We start from the raw sequence: 19,054 nt of genomic DNA, 5'->3' as shown, positions 1-19,054 counted from the left end.
GCAAAGGTGAGCAGGCAAACACAGCCCGCAGAAGAAGGCCGCTGCAGGCAAACATAGCGGGCAGATGAACTGGCCGGCACAGGCCTTGAAGAAAAACAGCCAGCAGATGAACTGGCCGGCACAGGCCTTGAAGCAAACACGGCCAGCCGATGGCACAGGCCTTGCAGCAAAACAACAGCTGCCGATGAAGTTGGCCGGCCTCCGCCTTGAAGCAAAACACGGCCAGCCGATGAAGTTGGCCAGCTCTTGCCGTTCAGTGGAGGTTGGTGGAGGGAGTGCGGTGGTGCTGGCCACTTGGAGGGCGGGCTCGGACCTACCTACCTGTCTCCCTCCCAACCTATCGCCTTTGCCTGTCAATGTACATACCCACTCCCTTAATTTGTCAAACCCCAATTTAGCCCCAACTTAATTTTTTTCTGTTGTTTTTATTTTTACTCCCCCACTATAAATCGTCCCCTAACCCCCTTTATCGTCCTTGTTCGGCTAACCTATCCTGTCACCTAGCCTACTCCCAACCCCTACGTTCCCTTCCCGGAGGGGAACAAGGGAGAGCTAACGTCCTGTGCCGAGGCCCAACGAAGCCTCAGAATGGCCTCCCCAGAGTTCGGCGATCTTAACACCAAAGTGGGTCCAGCGGCCCACAACGAGAGCGAGGGGATGGATGGTGCGGAGGGGTACATCTCCTAATCTACCCTAACCATTTAACTGTTAAACTACCCCGGGGCTTTCAACAAGCGCCTCTCGCTTAAACTATTGGTTCTAACAACCCAGATTCCCGTCGCCTGTGTTGGTGTCCTTACAATTTCGGGTCTCGCCCCCCAATTTTCTCTCCGTGCCCTCACACGGTCTCCTGGCTGGGACACGTGGCTCCCTTTGGCAGGCACGACCCTCTGCCAATTCTCCGACGATGGCACCCCCGGGCACTACACTGCCTCCGAGCCTACCAGCTCCCTAACACCGGGGAGTGCCCCCCATGGCACCTCCCCTGAAACGCACACTTGGCAGGCCGGCCTCCCGGGCCCCTTTCCGAGGGTCACCCGTGCCCACAACACTGCCCACGCGGCTAATGGCGCCCCGGGCCCCCGCACCAAGCAGGCGCACCCGTGCCCACTACTCTATCCCGGCCCCCCATGGGCCCCCGGCCTAGCGCGGCCGACTAGCCTGGTGCCCGGGGTACCCACTCAGCGATACTCACCTTTCGCAGCCACGCTCCCAAGCCCGTCAACAGGGCTCCTGCACCCCTCCAAATGGGTCTCGAGCCTACTTTCCCACCAACAGCAAAACGACCTCCATTTTTCAATTTGACTAACCCCCTAACTCACTTTACTCTGACCCCGGGGTCCCTTGGGCGGGAGTCACTCCTCCCCCCAATCACTCATCGCACCATGCATTCCCCATTCGCTCCATCCACACAGACCCGCTGGCCTCACTCACTCATCATGTACTCACCTCACAACTCTCCAACTCTTCAACACACACACCGCTGAACTCTGCCATCCTCCTAACTACATCCCCTAACTAACTCGTGCTCCCACGTCGTCCCTTAAACTACAGCACGTTCCTTTTAACACTACGTAGCTAAGCTACGTCCCCTCTACACATTCACTGTCTGTCTCTGTCTCCAAATCATCAAAAATCATTTTATTTCCCAACCTAAATCTGGCTACAATCCCTCTAACTAATCCATTCCACGGACTCCATGAGGACTTACCCCTGCCCCATGAAGTCGGTCGAACTAAGCTAACCCTTCCCCCTAACTAGTTTCCTTCCTGTGCCCAGGTCAAGGGGGTCTTCCACCCCTTGCCCAGGAATCCTGTGCACCCGAAAGTGAGGCTTGTTTTTATTTTTTTTTTTTCATGCGCAGCACCTGCGCGGCAACTCGCGCACTTTACACCTGCAACTGCCCGTGACGTCATGCAGCTGCACGTGTTCCTCGTCCCTCCTTGGACGGTTCCATCCGGCAGAGATACCCCTCCTGCCGGATTCCAACCCCACGTGCAGCCATGACGTCACCGTGCGCATAAAAAAAAACACAAGCCCCACGTCTCGAGGGGTTCCCCAAGCGAACACATGTGCTTTGCCCGTTGGAGCTTAACACACACGATCGCGTGGAGAACCCGTCCGGTCCAAATCCGTTTACCTGCCTAAACTTTGTCCGTCCGCGGGATCGGCAAATCCACCGCGTGCGTTTCCGGACCGGGCCTTCACTCTCGCAAGCGAGCACGTGGCGGTCTCGTGCGTTGCACAGCACGAACCGCGTGCTCACTGCTGGGTGAACCCGGCACGGTCCGCGAAACAACTACAGCCGCTACTCGGCTTTCTCTCCTCTGTCGCCGTCTCCGTCTCCATTCCACACACGCATACCTGCGTGTTACGACGCACACAGTCCACTCCATCACATTCACACCGGGAGACGCGGCTGCGTGCTCCCGCATGCCAACCGACATCTCCCTTACATACCGCTCTTTCACACACACGGTCTCCCTTGCACACAGCGACCTTGCACACGGCCGTTCACTCACGCGTGCGGGGGCACTCACCCGCGGTGCCTCACTCGCACTCCGTCCCTCATCCACACACGCGGGGGCACTCAACCGCGGTGCCTCATCCACACACACGGCGACACTCACACACGCGGTCTCTTCCACACACGGTGCCTCACCCACACACGCGGGGGCACTAACCCGCGGTGCCTCACTCACACTCCGTGCCTCATCCACACACGCGGGGGCACTCAACCGCGGTGCCTCATCCACACTCCGTGCCTCATCCACACTCCGTGCCTCATCCACACACGGCGTGCTGGGAAGCACGTACTCCGGCACCATCGCCACCACACCACTCACACACGGGGTCGCTTCCACACACGGGGACGCACTCACACCTTGCACCACACACACAGGGACAACCACACTGGGGATTCGTGTCCCCACAAGGGTCTCCGGGGCCTCTATACCCCCCAAGCTTTCCGTGCACCTGTCCACAGCACTCCTCCCTTCAACCTCGCAAAGCACGACCGAACTCACCTGGTCGTGACTCGCCTCAAGGGGGCATACTCCCTCCCCTCGTTCCTGGAGGAGGCTATCCCGCTGCTCGCACTGGGTCCCAACACGGTCCGCGAGCTCACCCCCATTGTCCTCCACTACCTCCGTGTGTGTGTGCGCGTCACTTACCCCGTCTTCATCGTGTTTATTGGTCTCTGCTTCTTTCTGGCGTCTTTCCCTTATCTTTATGTAGGTCAACCTTGCTTTCTCTTTAAGTCGCTCCCGTCCTTCCCTGTTTTTCACTCCTTGCTCTTTCACGATCTCCGCGTACCTCATCCTTGCTCTCCGTATTGATTGTTCTTTTCTCTCCCTCGCAATTACTTTCACCTCGTCTCTTGTCTCCCGAATTACTTTTTCCTTACCCGCCTCCACCGCGGGCCTGTCAGCCGTTGCACCCCCTTCCAGCTCGTTCGTTCCGACACGTGGAGTCGCCATTCCCAGCTCCCTGGTCACGGCCTTCATGCCCGCCTGCAGGCATCGGCCCATGTTCTGCGTCTCACCCCGTAGTTCTTTCATTTCTTTTTTCATTTGCTGTGTATTCGCATCCATCGTCGTTTTTACTTCGTCCATTTGCTTGTTCATGTTCGCAATCATCTTCGCTGTCGTTTCCGCATACATTTTTGCCAGCATGGTGAATAGCTGGGTCATGTCGGGTGCGCTTGGGTGAGCCGTTTCGGCAGGGGTCGGGGAAGGGTTTTGGTGGAGAGGGGGAGGGGAGGTGTCATACACCGCGGCCGCTGCCGCACCCATTTCGGGCTCTGGGTTCAGTTGGGCGAGTCCGTGTTCCTGCACAATCAACATTTCCTGCTCGGGGATTCCATCCTGGACCATGGATCCTACACATTCTACATCCATTTCTAATACCCCCGGCTCCCGCTCGCCTTGAGACGCCATCTTGCTTCTCTTGAAGGGTTAATTTCGCTCGCTCGTAATTTGGAGGGAATCGGGGGTCGCTTCTCTCACCCCTGGACCGATTCCCGTGAATTTAGCCGGAGACAGGAGAGCCCGTTTTCCTGTTCTCCGTTACCAGTGCCGTGAGGAGGGCGATGGGTTTGTATCGCACGACCTGACACCAGTGTTGCGGATTCGCGCCCGCCGGCGTGCTGACGGCCACGTAACTCGAATCGCGGCACGTCGCCCACCGGACGGACAATCCAGTCGTGACCCTCTCGGACTAACGCCGGGAACCAGTCACGGGTGGACCTTTCGGTCTCACCGCGATCGAGCCAATCAGCCCCGCGTGGGATAGGGTTGCTCGCCAAATTCGACCTACCTAAGTACCCACGCGGCGCAGACCGGGCGATCGCACCTCGCCGCAGGTCGACTTCGGACACGGGCCACTTAAGCGACCCGTTCCGTACTATCAGAATAACCGAGCGGTGTTATCGTCGACCTCGACGGTTCGATTAATTATCGGGCGTATTCAGCCCACTACCAACCCTTTACGTGAAGCAAGATGGGGATTCAATAGAGGAAAAGACGAAGCGAAGCGGGAAACAGTTCAACACAAAGCACATTTATTCGCGGCACACGGAGCCCACATATACAATTCACCAAATGCACACAGAAAAGACACAATGTAATTTACACAAAAAGCAAATGTAAAAGCGAAAACACAATGCAGAGCTAATACCGACTACCGAGCACACGGCAACACTTATACAATTCTACTTCACAGACGGGCGCCGACACGTACCCAAAACCAAGGAAAAGAATACCCTCAAGGATGAGGCGGGCCTGAGGCCGAGACCGGGTCGCGCCTACCCGTCTGGTGATGAGACGCGGAGCGGCGATGGCGCCTCAACTCCGCGGGCCTCGCGGACAGTGTCTGGTAGGGGGTGGGAAAGGGGCCCCCTTGGTCGCACTATCTCAGCGCGGGGGGAAACAGGAGGGGGTTGCTGATGCTCGGGGTATAGAGGATTTTTATTATCCCGCGACGAGCGTCTCCACCTCGGCCAGGTCGCGCTGTCGGCCTCCCAGGGGTGCAGCTCCCTGCACGACGCGAGCACCCCCTCGTCCGCCCTCGCCGCCTCTCCACAGCTCCGTTCCCTCCGTTCCGACTCCAACGCACACGACGACCAGCTCCTTCCACCGCCCACGAAGTCTTGACTCTGTTTCCGACTCTCCTACTCTCCGCCTCTGGACTCTACTGGACTGACGAACACGGTCCTTTTATCAGCCCCGTAGCTTCGCCCTCTCATCTTTGACCCCCTCCCTTCGACCTTTCACCTCGCTCCCCATTGGCCCGAGAAAAAGTGGGCGTGAAGGCTTTTTGATCCATAAATTTGCATATATCGATCGCCCTGGGGGCGGGGCCAATTCGCCCCTCGCTCACCGATTGGACGGCAAAAAGTGGGCGTGTGTCGTTTTTGATCCGTTTTTGAAGCACAAAATCCGTGATTTTGTACACGCTGTTCGGCGCGCGCCCTGCACGAGTCCAACACCGGTACCCACAGCGGGGCAAGAACGGTGGCGATGCGACGGTTGCGAGGTGTGACGGGAAGGTCGTGGCGGTTGTGGTGAAGCGGCGTTGTGGTTGGTGGTTGATGTTGTGGTTGTGGTGGTAATCATGGCGGTTGGTCCAAAATAAAGATAGCAAAAGAAAAACGGCTATCCTGAAGAGTCGCAGCACGCATAAATGACATGTATTCCCACTAGACAACGGGTTTGGGCCTAACTACACATGTACTTACCGAGATACCTCACCTAAGGGACCTGAATGGTGGTTTGCGAATTTGGTAACCACAACAATATATATATATATATATATATATATACATATATATATATATATATATATATATATACATATACATATATATATATATATATATATATATATATATATATATATATATATATATATATATGTGTATATATATACACAAGCCGGTAGGCGGACATGGGTAGTCGGCCGTTGCAAGGCAACGGAGGGGTCCATCGCAACGGTTCTTTCTCACACATAACTAGGACATACCATGAACCTACCATACCAGTTTCATGTATATCTGACTCATAGTCTCTGAGATATAACGAACTTCGTTTTTTTATTGTTTTTGACCAGGGTTCATTCAAAGTCTATCTTCTCCGACAGTTTTCGGAGGATCCAGCTGGAAATTTTTGACAATATGGCTGAATGTACTGCCCACAGTCGCTCGTGGCCCGATTTTTGATTTTCGAAAAAATAATTTTTTTATGATTTTTCAAAAATTTCAAAGTCCCGTTGCGAGGCAACGGTGGTGCCCATAGCAATGGTTCTCATTTGCACACAACTAGGTCATGGTATGAACCTACCAACCAAGTTTCATCGAAATTGACATCGTATTAACGGAGCACTGGACTGAACAGACATACATACAGACAAGCCGGTAGGCGACATGGCTGCTCGCTCTAGATGGAAAGCTGGCCGACGCGACGAGCCGATATTCATGTACATGCTATCAATCAATTTATCACAATAAATATGATTGTCACAGCCCTCTTATTTTGCGCCCAGAAACCCGCCTTGTGAAATTTCAGGCATGTTTCCAAAGAGACTCGAACAAATGGCAGCCCTGGTAATTCCATTTATCTATTTGCTAAAGATTTTATTTTTTTATATGATGCTGTAAGACATTCTCCTTGGGCACAAAAAAAAACAGTTCCCTCGGAGGTCCAGTTTCGGAGGTATTGATTTTTTTTGTACAGTCCACAATAAGTGTACGATGTATGATAAAGTATTTTAGCTGTTGCTAAGCAACGGAGGTGTGCATAACAACCATTCATTTTTGTGTACATGCTAGCCACATTGTACACATTTCACCCGTTTCATCAAAATCAGACTCTTTCTCTTAGGCCTAAGTCACATTTGCCACGGCGGCCGTGGGGTCTCCAAAATATACGGCCACTAGCAATTATACGGCGGCCGCAGTATTTCCACGGTCACACAATGTAGCAGTCACATATGTTTTTATTTTTTGGGAGCCGCACGGCGTATTTAGAAATTATGGAGACCGAAAATGTGGGGTTGCCATACGGTCTTTGATTTGATGTCGCACGGTGACCTTAAGGGGGCCCTGCGGCAGCCATATAATTTTCAAGGTAGCCTCAAGGTGCCCGCAAGGCGACCGCAGGGGGCCCTAAGGCGAACGTGCGCCAGACAGATGGTAACGAGTTGGTTCATTTTTTTTTTTTTTTACCAGTTTTTTTTTTCGGCTTGTCGAATTGCTACGGCGAACGTAGAAATGAAAAAAGTTATAACTCCGCGTTATAATTCCACGGTGACCCCTATGGCCTGTAAAAGATAGCCAAATGGCGTAGGGCCACCCTGAGGCCACCGCAGAAACTCTGCGGCCGCCGCACGTTTCTGTCAATTCAGAGGGCGTACGGCCGCCATATGCTCTCCGTAGAGCAAATGTGACTTAGGCCTTAGAGATATTCGCAATTCACCGTTTCTGAAATGTTCGACATGTACTCGCCCAAAACCTATCTCCTCCTACAAATATTTTTTGTTGGGGCTGCAAATTGGCATGAAGCGAGCAAGATAGATTGTGCACAGAACTCTTTAAGCTTCGATTTTTCGATTTTTAAAAATTTTTTTCGATTTTTTTGACCACTTTAAAGGGCCGTTGCTATGCCGTTGCTAGGGCCCGGGGTCCCATATTCGAAAGCACACAACTCCCAGAAATATTGGTCCCACCTACCAAATTTCATTGGAATCGGTTGAGTGGTTTAGCCCCAAGGCTTGACCAAAGTTTCGTGGACAGACAGACAGATGGAAATGTCCAGAATAAGGGTGCTCTAAGAGCAGCCAACAGACAGACAGACAAACATATCGACGGAAATACTGATAATGAGGGTAGAAAAAAAAAATCTCAAAAAAATTTTTTTCAACTCGATCGGCGACCCCCAAAAAATTTTTTTTTTGACTACATCGACTACCCAATATATATATATATATATGTATATATATATATATATATATATATATATATATATATATATATATATATATATATATATATATATATATATATAGATATATATATATATATATATATATATATATATATATAGATATTTATTTTTTTTGAGAGGGTTGACTTTTTCTGTCCACTGTGCCATTGTTGACCGCTTTGGTCTCAACAGAGAAAATCAGCAACTGTTTATTTCACTTTCGGGGTCAGAAAGTTTTATCGACATTTGAAAAGCATTACACAACCCATCGGGGACACATCGATGGTGTCTTGTTCAAAGTCGGAAAATGGACCCTGGATAGACATTCCTGACTTTAACTGAAGTCATGGCTGCTGTGCACACATTTTGTGTTCGTTTTTTTCACTTAAAGTGCTGATGTGGTCACCAAGACACACAAGATGTCAGACCCATGAGGTCTGCATTTGACAAACTTACCGGTATGTCTGGCGAAAAACGGCTACCACCAAAAAGGTATGTTGTGAAGAAGAAGAAGTTTATTTTGAACATCAGTGGAAAATCGAGAACGAAGTGGAAATGAATATTTGTTAATACAGAACTGAATTTGTTGAAAATTATAAATTATTTAAGCTAGTTTTGTTGCAAAGTAAGGAAAATTGCAAGATCTTATCATTATCTCAGTTTTGTGTGTGCCTAAAATAGATGGAACTGTACTTTGTTGGGGGAAGGGCCTGTTTATACCCTGCAAACATAAGAGTACACATTTTATTTTATACCAGCAAATACCACATGTCGCTTCGTTGACCGGAATACAGGGGAGGAGAGGAGGAGGGAGCGGAGTAAGAGGTGAGGGGAAAGGGAGGGGAGAGAGGAGGGAGGGAGGAGGTGAAGGGGAGGGGGAGAAAGGGGGGGATGGGAGGGGGGGGAGAAGAGAGGGGGTATCTGGGGTTAGGGAGGTGTATAGCAATTGCTATCAGGTCAGGTCAGATATAGGAGCATGTGCCGGAGCAGCGCGTCGTTGCGTCCACTTTCCGCCACTACTCCAGGAACCTCCGTCTGGCCACCCCCCAGGCAAATGCCTAACCCATCCCCATTTCCTTGATATGTTGATCAACCTGCTGCAAACACGAAGCACGTGGTCTGCCCATTTTCCTCCTCCACTCACGAGGCTCCCTCGCTGAGAGAATCTGTTGAGCAGGATCAGCGTCAGGAAAACGAGGCATGTGTCCATATAGCCGAGAATAACGCTCACGGACTATGCAGGTAACAAATCTCATTTGAGTCTCTCTCAGCAACTGCTCGTTGGACACAAACACTGACAAGCGATAGCCAAGGATTCTCTGAAGAGACCCAGTACCAAAGGAATTAAGTCTCCGTCTGAGATCCGTGGTCAGAGTCCAAGTCACATCCATAGAACAAGACTGGAAGCATCAAGACCTGAAGACTCAGACTTTCGTCCTCCTGCACAGGTACCGACAGTGCCACACTCCATGATCCAGTGAATCTCCGACTCCCCAGGCCCGACCCAGACATCGATTGACCTCTGGCTCGCAGCCAGCGGAGACATGAATATCACTGCCAAGGTAAGTGAATCTCTCCGTGACCTCAACGTTCTCACCACAAACAGGTACAGACAGGATAGCAGCATCTAAGATGTCACTGAAAGCCTGGATCTTATTTTTGACCCAGGGAACCAGTAATCCCAGTGCCTCTGACTCCTCATTCAGCACCTCGAGGGCCCCCAAAAGGGTCTCCGTAAAGATGACTTCATCATCTGTGAAATCAAGGTCAGAGATCTTGACATTCCCAAACAATGCACCACAGCTTGATCTCTCTGACATCCTCCCCAGAATCTAGTCCATACAAGCGCTGAAAAGTGTAGGGGCCATTCCACACTCCTGACGAACTCCAGTAACAACTGGAAATAAATTGGAGATGGTATCACCACATCTCACAGCACTCTCAGTACCAGAGTATAGTTCAGACATCAGATTGATCAGTTTTGGTGGCAACCCACGAAGACCAAGAATCCTCCAGAGGGCATCCTGAAGCCTGACTGTTCTGGGTGCTGGTGCTCAAGCAGATGGTGGTGAACCCGATCAAGAATTATCCGAGCGAAGATCTTGCCCGGCATTGAGAGCAGCGTCACCCCTCTTCCAGTCAGTTGGGATGATGCCTGCATTCCCGGCAGAGCACAGAACGACATGCATTGACATGAGTTCAGCATTTCGACCAGCCTTGAGAAGTTCAGCATGGATGCCACAGATCCTGGGAGTTTTACCCCATTTTAACCAGTTCACCGCAGCCTGTGTTTCCACAAGCAAAGGTGGATCACAGTGGATTTGAGGGTCAGCAATCGGGATGGTAACACCCCTGACATCCATCTCAACAGCTGGTGGATTAGCCTGGAACAGCTGCTCAAAGTAACCGGCCCAGCGGGCCTTCACTTCAGATTTTCCATTAAGAGCTCACCACCCTCCGCTCTAACTGCAGTACACCGAGGGACGGTCTTGGAGGGATGCAATGCGTGAATTCCCCTATAAGCAGGATGAGAATCACTTGTCCACAGGTGATGCTCTACCCTCTCATAGATTTCTTGCACATAGGCCTCCTTGTCCACCCTCAGCGCACGTACTGTTTTACACCTCAGCTCCCTGAACAATTCAGCTCTGCCATTAAGCCTGACCCTGCGACTCTGGTCAATGGTATCCAGCGTCACTTGAAAGAGAAAATTCTTCTTTGCCCTTCGATGAGTTCCAAGACGTCCACCGGCAACATCAAGGATGGTGATCTTGAAGGCACTCCACAACTCTTCAGGATCTCCCAAAGCACCCAGACCCCCCAAATCCCTTTCAACCTCTTCGCAAACTCCTCACCTACCCTCTCTTCCTTGAGCTTGCCAACATCCAGCCTTGGATGGGATGGTACCATTCTCCTGGATTTAAACTGCAACTTCAGAGTTGCGACCACAACCCTGTGGTCATTATTGAGGAACTGAGCAATCCGGTAGACATGCGGTTCTGGATCACCTCCACAAATAATCTACACACATGAACATCTCCATCACCTCCACAAATACTCCACATACACTTGAACATCTCTATCACCTCCACAAATACTCCACACACATGAACATCTCCATGACCTCCACATATACTCTACACACATGTGAACATCTCTATCACCTCCACAAATCCTCGAAACGCGTGAATGTCTCATACTCGACTCGAATTCTTATACTCGAATGTCATATAAGAGTATAAGAGTATACTCTTATAAGAGCATCTTATATAAGATATGTTATGAGTATACTATGTTATGAGTATACTTATGTTATATAAGATATTTGTTATATATGTTATATAAGATATATGTTATGAGTATACTTATGTTATATAAAAGTATAAGAGTATACTCTTATACTCGACTCGATTCTTATACTCGAATGTCATAAATACTCGACACACACGTGAGCATCTCTATCACCTCCAGAAATACTCCACACACATGAACATCTCCATCACCTCCACAAATACTCTACACACATGTGAACGTTTCTATCACCTCCACAAATACTCTCCACACATGAACATCTCCATGACCTCCACAAATACTCGACACACACATGAACATCTCTATCACCTCCATAAATATGCGACACATGTGAATGTCTCTATCACCTCCACAAATACTCCGCACACATGTGAATGTCTCTTTCTCCTCCACAAATACTCCACACACATGTGAACGTTTCTATCACCTCCACAAATACTCTACACACATGTGAACGTTTCTATCACCTCCACAAATACTCTACACACATGTGTATGTCTCTATCACCTCCACAAATACTCTACACACATGTGAATGTCTCTATCACCTCCACAAATACTCTCCACACGTGTGAATGTCACTATCACCTCCACAAATACTGTCCACACATGTGAATGTCTCTATCACCTCCACAAAATACTCCACACACATATGAACGTTTCTATCACCTCCACAAATACTCTCCACACATGAACATCTCCATGACCTCCACAAATACTCGACACACACATGAACATCTCTATCACCTCCATAAATACTCGACACATGTGAATGTCTCTATCACCTCCACAAATACTCTGCACACATGTGAATGTCTCTATCACCTCCACAAATACTCTACACGCATGTGAATGTCTCTTTCTCCTCCACAAACACTCTACACACATGTGAACGTTTCTATCACCTCCACAAATACTCTACACACATGTGTATGTCTCTATCACCTCCACAAATACTCTACACACATGTGAATGTCTCTATCACCTCCACAAATACTCTACACACATGTGAATGTCTCTATCACCTCCACAAATACTCTCCACACATGTGAATGTCTCTATCACCTCCACAAATACTCTCCACACATGTGAATGTCTCTATCACCTCCACAAGTACTGTCCACACATGTGAATGTCTCTATCACCTCCACAAAATACTCCACACACATATGAACGTTTCTATAACCTCCACAAACACTCTCCACACATGAACTTCTCCGTGACCTCCACAAATACTCGACACACACATGAACATCTCTATCACTTCCATAAATACTCAACACACATGTGAACGTTTCTATCACCTCCACAAATACTCTCCACACATGTGAATGTCTCTATCACCTCCACAAATACTGTCCACACATGTGAATGTCTCTGTCACCTCCACAAAATACTCCACACACATATGAACGTTTCTATCACCTCCACAAATACTCTCCACACATGAACATCTCCATGACCTCCACAAATACTCGACACACACATGAACATCTCTATCACCTCCGTAAATACTCGACACATGTGAACGTTTCTATCACCTCCACAAATATTCTACACACATGTGTATGTCTCTATCACCTCCACAAATACTCTACACACATGTGTATGTCTCTATCACCTCCACAAATACTCTACACACATGTGAATGTCTCTATCACCTCCACAAATACTCTACACACATGTGTATGTCTCTATCATCTCCACAAATACTCTACACACATGTGAATGTCTCTATCACCTCCACAAAATACTCCACACACATGTGAACATCTCTATCACCTCCACAAATCCTCTACACATGTGGACATCTCCATGACCTCCACAAATACTCTACACACATGAACATCTCCATCACCTGCACAAATACTCAACACGCATGAACATCTCTATGAGCTCCACAAATACTCCACACACATGTGAACGTTTCTATCACCTCCACAAATACTCTACACAAATGTGAACGTTTCTATCACCTCCACAAATACTCTACACACATGTGAATGTCTCTATCACCTCCACAAATACTCTACACACATGTGAATGTCTCTATCACCTCCACAAATACTCTCCACACATGTGAATGTCTCTATCACCTCCACAAATACTGTCCACACATGTGAATGTCTCTATCACCTCCACAAAATACTCCACACACATATGAACGTTTCTATCACCTCCACAAATACTCTCCACACATGAACATCTCCATGACCTCCACAAATATTCGACACACACATGAACATCTCTATCACCTCCATAAATACTCGACACACATGTGAACGTTTCTATCACCTCCACAAATACTCTACACACATGTTTATGTCTCTATCACCTCCACAAATACTCTACACACATGAACATCTCCATGACCTCCACAAATATTCGACACACACATGAACATCTCTATCACCTCCATAAATACTCGACACACATGTGAACGTTTCTATCACCTCCACAAATACTCTACACACATGTGTATGTCTCTATCACCTCCACAAATACTCTACACACATGTGAATGTCTCTATCACCTCCACAAATACTCTCCACACATGTGAATGTCTCTATCACCTCCACAAATACTCTACACACATGTGTATGTCTCTATCACCTCCACAAATACTCTACACACATGTGAATGTCTCTATCACCTCCACAAATACTCTCCACACATGTGAATGTCTCTATCACCTCCACAAATACTCTCCACACATGTGAATGTCTCTATCACCTCCACAAATACTGTCCACACATGTGAATGTCTCTGTCATCTCCACAAAATACTCCACACACATATGAACGTTTCTATCACCTCCACAAATACTCTCCACACATGAACATCTCCATGACCTCCACAAATACTCGACACACACATGAACATCTCTATCACCTCCATAAATACTCGACACACATGTGAATGTCTCTATCACCTCCACAAATACTCTACACACATGTAAATGTCTCTATCACCTCCACAAATACTCTTCATACATGTGAATGTCTCTATCCCCTCCACAAAATACTCCACACACATGTGAACATCTCTATCACCTCCACAAATCCTCTACACATGTGGACATCTCCATGACCTCCACAAATACTCTACACACATGAACATCTCCATCACCTCCACTAATACTCGACACACATGAACATCTCTATGAGCTCCACAAATACTCCACACACATGTGAACGTTTCTATCACCTCCACAAATACTCTACACACATGTGAATGTCTCTATCACCTCCACATATACTCTACACACATGTGAATGTCTCTTTCTCCTCCACAAACATGTGAACGTTTCTATCACCTCCACAAATACTCTACACACATGTGAACGTTTCTATCGCCTCCACAAAATACTCCACACACATATGAACGTTTCTATCACCTCCACAAATACTCTCCACACATGTGAACATCTCCATCACCTCCACAAATACTCTACACACATGAACATCTCTATCACCTCCATAAATACTCGACACACATGTGAACGTTTCTATCACCTCCACAAATACTCTACACACATGTTTATGTCTCTATCACCTCCACAAATACTCTACACACATGTGAATGTCTCTATCACCTCCATAAATACTCGACACACATGTGAACGTTTCTATCACCTCCACAAATACTCTACACACATGTTTATGTCTCTATCACCTCCACAAATACTCTACACACATGAACATCTCCATGACCTCCACAAATATTCTCACACATGAACATCTCTATCACCTCCACAAATACTACACACATGTGAACGTTTCTATCACCTCCACAAATACTCTACACACATGTTTATGTCTCTATCACCTCCACAAATACTCTACACACATGTGAATGTCTCTATCACCTCCATAAATACTCGACACACATGTGAACGTTTCTATCACCTCCACAAATACTCTACACACATGTGTATGTCTCTATCACCTCCACAAATACTCTACACACATGTGAATGTCTCTATCACCTCCACAAATACTCTCCACACATGTGAATGTCTCTATCACCTCCACAAATACTCTACACACATGTGTATGTCTCTATCACCTCCACAAATACTCTACACACATGTGAATGTCTCTATCACCTCCACAAATACTCTCCACACATGTGAATGTCTCTATCACCTCCACAAATACTGTCCACACATGTGAATGTCTCTGTCATCTCCACAAAATACTCCACACACATATGAACGTTTCTATCACCTCCACAAATACTCTCCACACATGAACATCTCCATGACCTCCACAAATACTCGACACACACATGAACATCTCTATCACCTCCATAAATACTCGACACACATGTGAACGTTTCTATCAACTCCATAAATACTCGACACACATGTGAATGTTTCTATCACCTCCACAAATACTCTACACACATGTAAATGTCTCTATCACCTCCACAAATACTCTTCATACATGTGAATGTCTCTATCCCCTCCACAAAATACTCTCACATGTGAATGTCTCTATCACCTCCAAAAATCACATCTACACATGTGGACATCTCCATGACCTCCACAAATACTCTACACACATGAACATCTCCATCACCTCCACTAATACTCGACACACATGAACATCTCTATGAGCTCCACAAATACTCCACACACACATGTGAACGTTTCTATCACCTCCACAAATACTCTACACACATGTGAACGTTTCTATCGCCTCCACAAATACTCTACACAAATGTGTATGTCTCTATCACCTCCACAAATACTCTACACACATGTGAATGTCTCTATCACCTCCACAAATACTCTACACACATGTGAATGTCTCTGTCACCTCCACAAATACTCTCCATACATGTGAATGTCTCTATCACCTCCACAAAATACTCCACACACATGTGAACATCTCTATCACCTCCACAAATCCTCTACACATGTGGACATCTCCATGACCTCCACAAATACTCTACACACATGAACATCTCCATCACCTGCACAAATACTCGACACGGATGAACATCTCTATGAGCTCCACAAATACTCCACACACATGTGAACGTTTCTATCACCTCCACAAATACTCTACACACATGTCAATGTCTCTATCACCTCCACAAATACTCTACACACATGTGAATGTGTATAACCTCCACAAGTACTGTCCACACATGAACATCTCCATGACCTCCACAAATACTTGACACACACATGAACATCTCTATCACCTCCACAAATACTCGACACACACATGAACATCTCTATCACCTCCACAAATACTCCACACACATGAACATCTCTATCACCTCCACAAATACTCGACACACATGAACATCTCCATCACCTCCACAAATACTCCACATACACGTGAACATCTCTATCACCTCCACAAATACTCCACACACATAAACATATCCATGACCTCCACATATACTCTACACATATGTGAACATCTCTTATCACCTCCACAAATCCTCGAAACACATGTGAACGTTTCTATCACATCCACAAATACTCCACACTCATGAACATCTCCATGACCTTCACAAATACTCCACACACACGTGAATGTTTCTATCACCTCCACAAATACTCTACACACATGTGAATGTCTCTATCACCTCCACAAATAACTCTTCACACATGTGAATGTCTCTATCACCTCCACAAATACTCTACACACATGTGAATGTCTCCATCATCTCCACAAATACTCTACACACATATGAACGTTTCTATCACCTCCCTGAATCTTCTGTGTACACACACATTATTATACCTATTGCTATAAGCAGTTAGAATCGGGCGAAATGGGAAAAAGCACAAGAAAGTGTGAGTTGGGGAAATATTAATGAGGAGGAAGGAAGACGAGGCATGGTCATTGTGATGCATGGTTGATCAGTTGTTATTTTCTACATTCATTTCAACAAATAGATATTTCTCGTGAGAGAAGAAAGTACCTTTCTCAACTATGAAGCTGCATTTATAATTGCTGTTGCATTAAAATCACACTGCTTGACATGTGGTATATTCACATGTTGTGTACATGAAGCTGTGACGATGAACATGATCCTCTCTCTGCATCTTTATGGATTTTAGGGTGAAGGCCAAGAGAGGCCTGGAGTTGTTGGAACTGGTGGGGAGAGATCCTGACTGGCTTGTTGCCTCTGAGATCAGGCATGGTGGGAAGGAGTCTGTGGCTATCGCAACAGTCAGCCAGAATACAGTACGATCGACGGTGCACAGGTGCGTGTGGTGACGAGACCTTTGGGGTTGTTTTGGATGGAAGATGTTATACTCTACTTTTTGTTCTTACAATAAAATAGAGTTTCAATTGGAAAACCCAACTAGAGTTTGTGCTCATGTTTGTGCCAGCAGACCCACTAGATGTTTCATATGTGCTCCTTCCTTCCCCTTCCTTCCCTTCTTTGGCTTCTCCATGGTGTTTTCCATCACTTCTCACTTCTCTCCCCATATTATTCTCCCTTCCTATTGCAAACCAAACAATCCCACTCCAGATGATGTCAACATCCTGTTGATTGAGATATGCTAACCACCGTGGGATGCAAGAAGCTGACGTTTTGGACGTTACCCCTTCATCGTCGCAAAAAGAAACCTCTTTTGCTCGACCAATGGTGAACATTGGAAAAGGCAGATTCTTCTTGCTTCCCACGGTGTTTACCATACCTCAAGTAACGTCCTGTTGTTATCATCCATTGTTCTGCTTGTCCATTGATGCAGATCGACACTTACCTTTACCAACAAGACGAGTTTTTCATTTTATACACAATCCCTTATCTCCATTAATTCTCCTTCCCTCCTTTCCTCATCCAATCAGAATCTCTTAAATCCCTTAATTCTCCTTCCTTCCTTTCTCTATCCAATCAGAATCCCTTATCTCCCTTAATTCTCCTTCCCTCCTTTCTCTATCCAATCACAATCTCTTCTCTCCATTAATTCTCCTTCCCTCCTTTTTCTATCCAATTAGAATCCCTTATCTCCCTTAATTCTCCTTCCCTCCTTTCTCTATCCAATCAGAATCCCTTATCTCCCTTCATTCTCCTTCCCTCCTTTCTCTATCCAATCAGAATCCCTTATCTCCCTTAATTCTCCTTCCCTCCTTTCTCTATCCAATCAGAATCCCTTCTCTCCATTAATTCCCCTTCCCTCCTTTCTCTATCCAATCAGAATCCCTTCTCTCCATTAATTCCCCTTCCCTCCTTTCTCTATCCAATCAGACTCCCTTCTCTCCATTAATTCTCCTTCCCTCCTTTCTCTATCCAATCAGAATCCCTTATCTCCCTTAATTCTCCTTCCCTCATTTCTCTGTCCAATCAGAATCCCTTCTCCCCCTTAATTCTTCTTCCCTACTTTCTCTATCCAATCAGAATCTCTTCTCTCCATTAATTCTCCTTCCCTCCTTTCTCTATCCAATCAGAATCCCTTATCTCCCTTAATTCTCCTTCCCTCCTTTCTCTATCCAATCAGAATCACTTCTCTCCATTAATTCTCCTTCCTTTCTCTATCCAATCACAATCCCTTATCTCCCTTAATTCTCCTTCCCTACTTTCTCTATCCAATCAGAATCTCTTATCTCCCTTAATTCTCCTTCCCTCTTTTCTCTATCCAATCAGAATCTCTTCTCTCCATTAATTCTCCTTCCCTCCTTTCTCTATCCAATCAGAATCCCTTCTCTCCATTAATTCTCCTTCCCTCCTTTCTCTATCCAATCAGAATCCCTTATCTCCCTTAATTCTCCTTCCCTCCTTTCTCTATCC

General features: G+C 46.9%; 1 protein-coding gene across 2 annotated transcripts in view; it reads left to right on the top strand.

The window, feature by feature from the left end:
* The window catches only part of LOC147027419 (transmembrane protein 132E-like), an 81,851-nt gene that overhangs the window by 42,579 nt on the left and 20,218 nt on the right, over positions 1-19,054 (top strand). For both annotated transcript variants that reach the window (XM_085876782.1, XM_085876781.1), the window contains exon 5: positions 17,376-17,522. In XM_085876782.1, the coding sequence (XP_085732908.1) occupies positions 17,376-17,522 (147 nt within the window). The remainder of the gene's footprint in view (positions 1-17,375; positions 17,523-19,054) is intronic.

The sequence above is a fragment of the Eptatretus burgeri genome, chromosome 4, assembly GCF_056783735.1.
Source record: "Eptatretus burgeri isolate ZD-2024b chromosome 4, Ebu_testis_v1, whole genome shotgun sequence".
Classification (NCBI taxonomy): Eukaryota; Metazoa; Chordata; class Myxini; order Myxiniformes; family Myxinidae; genus Eptatretus; species Eptatretus burgeri.
This window is presented reverse-complemented; position numbering and strand designations above follow the sequence as displayed.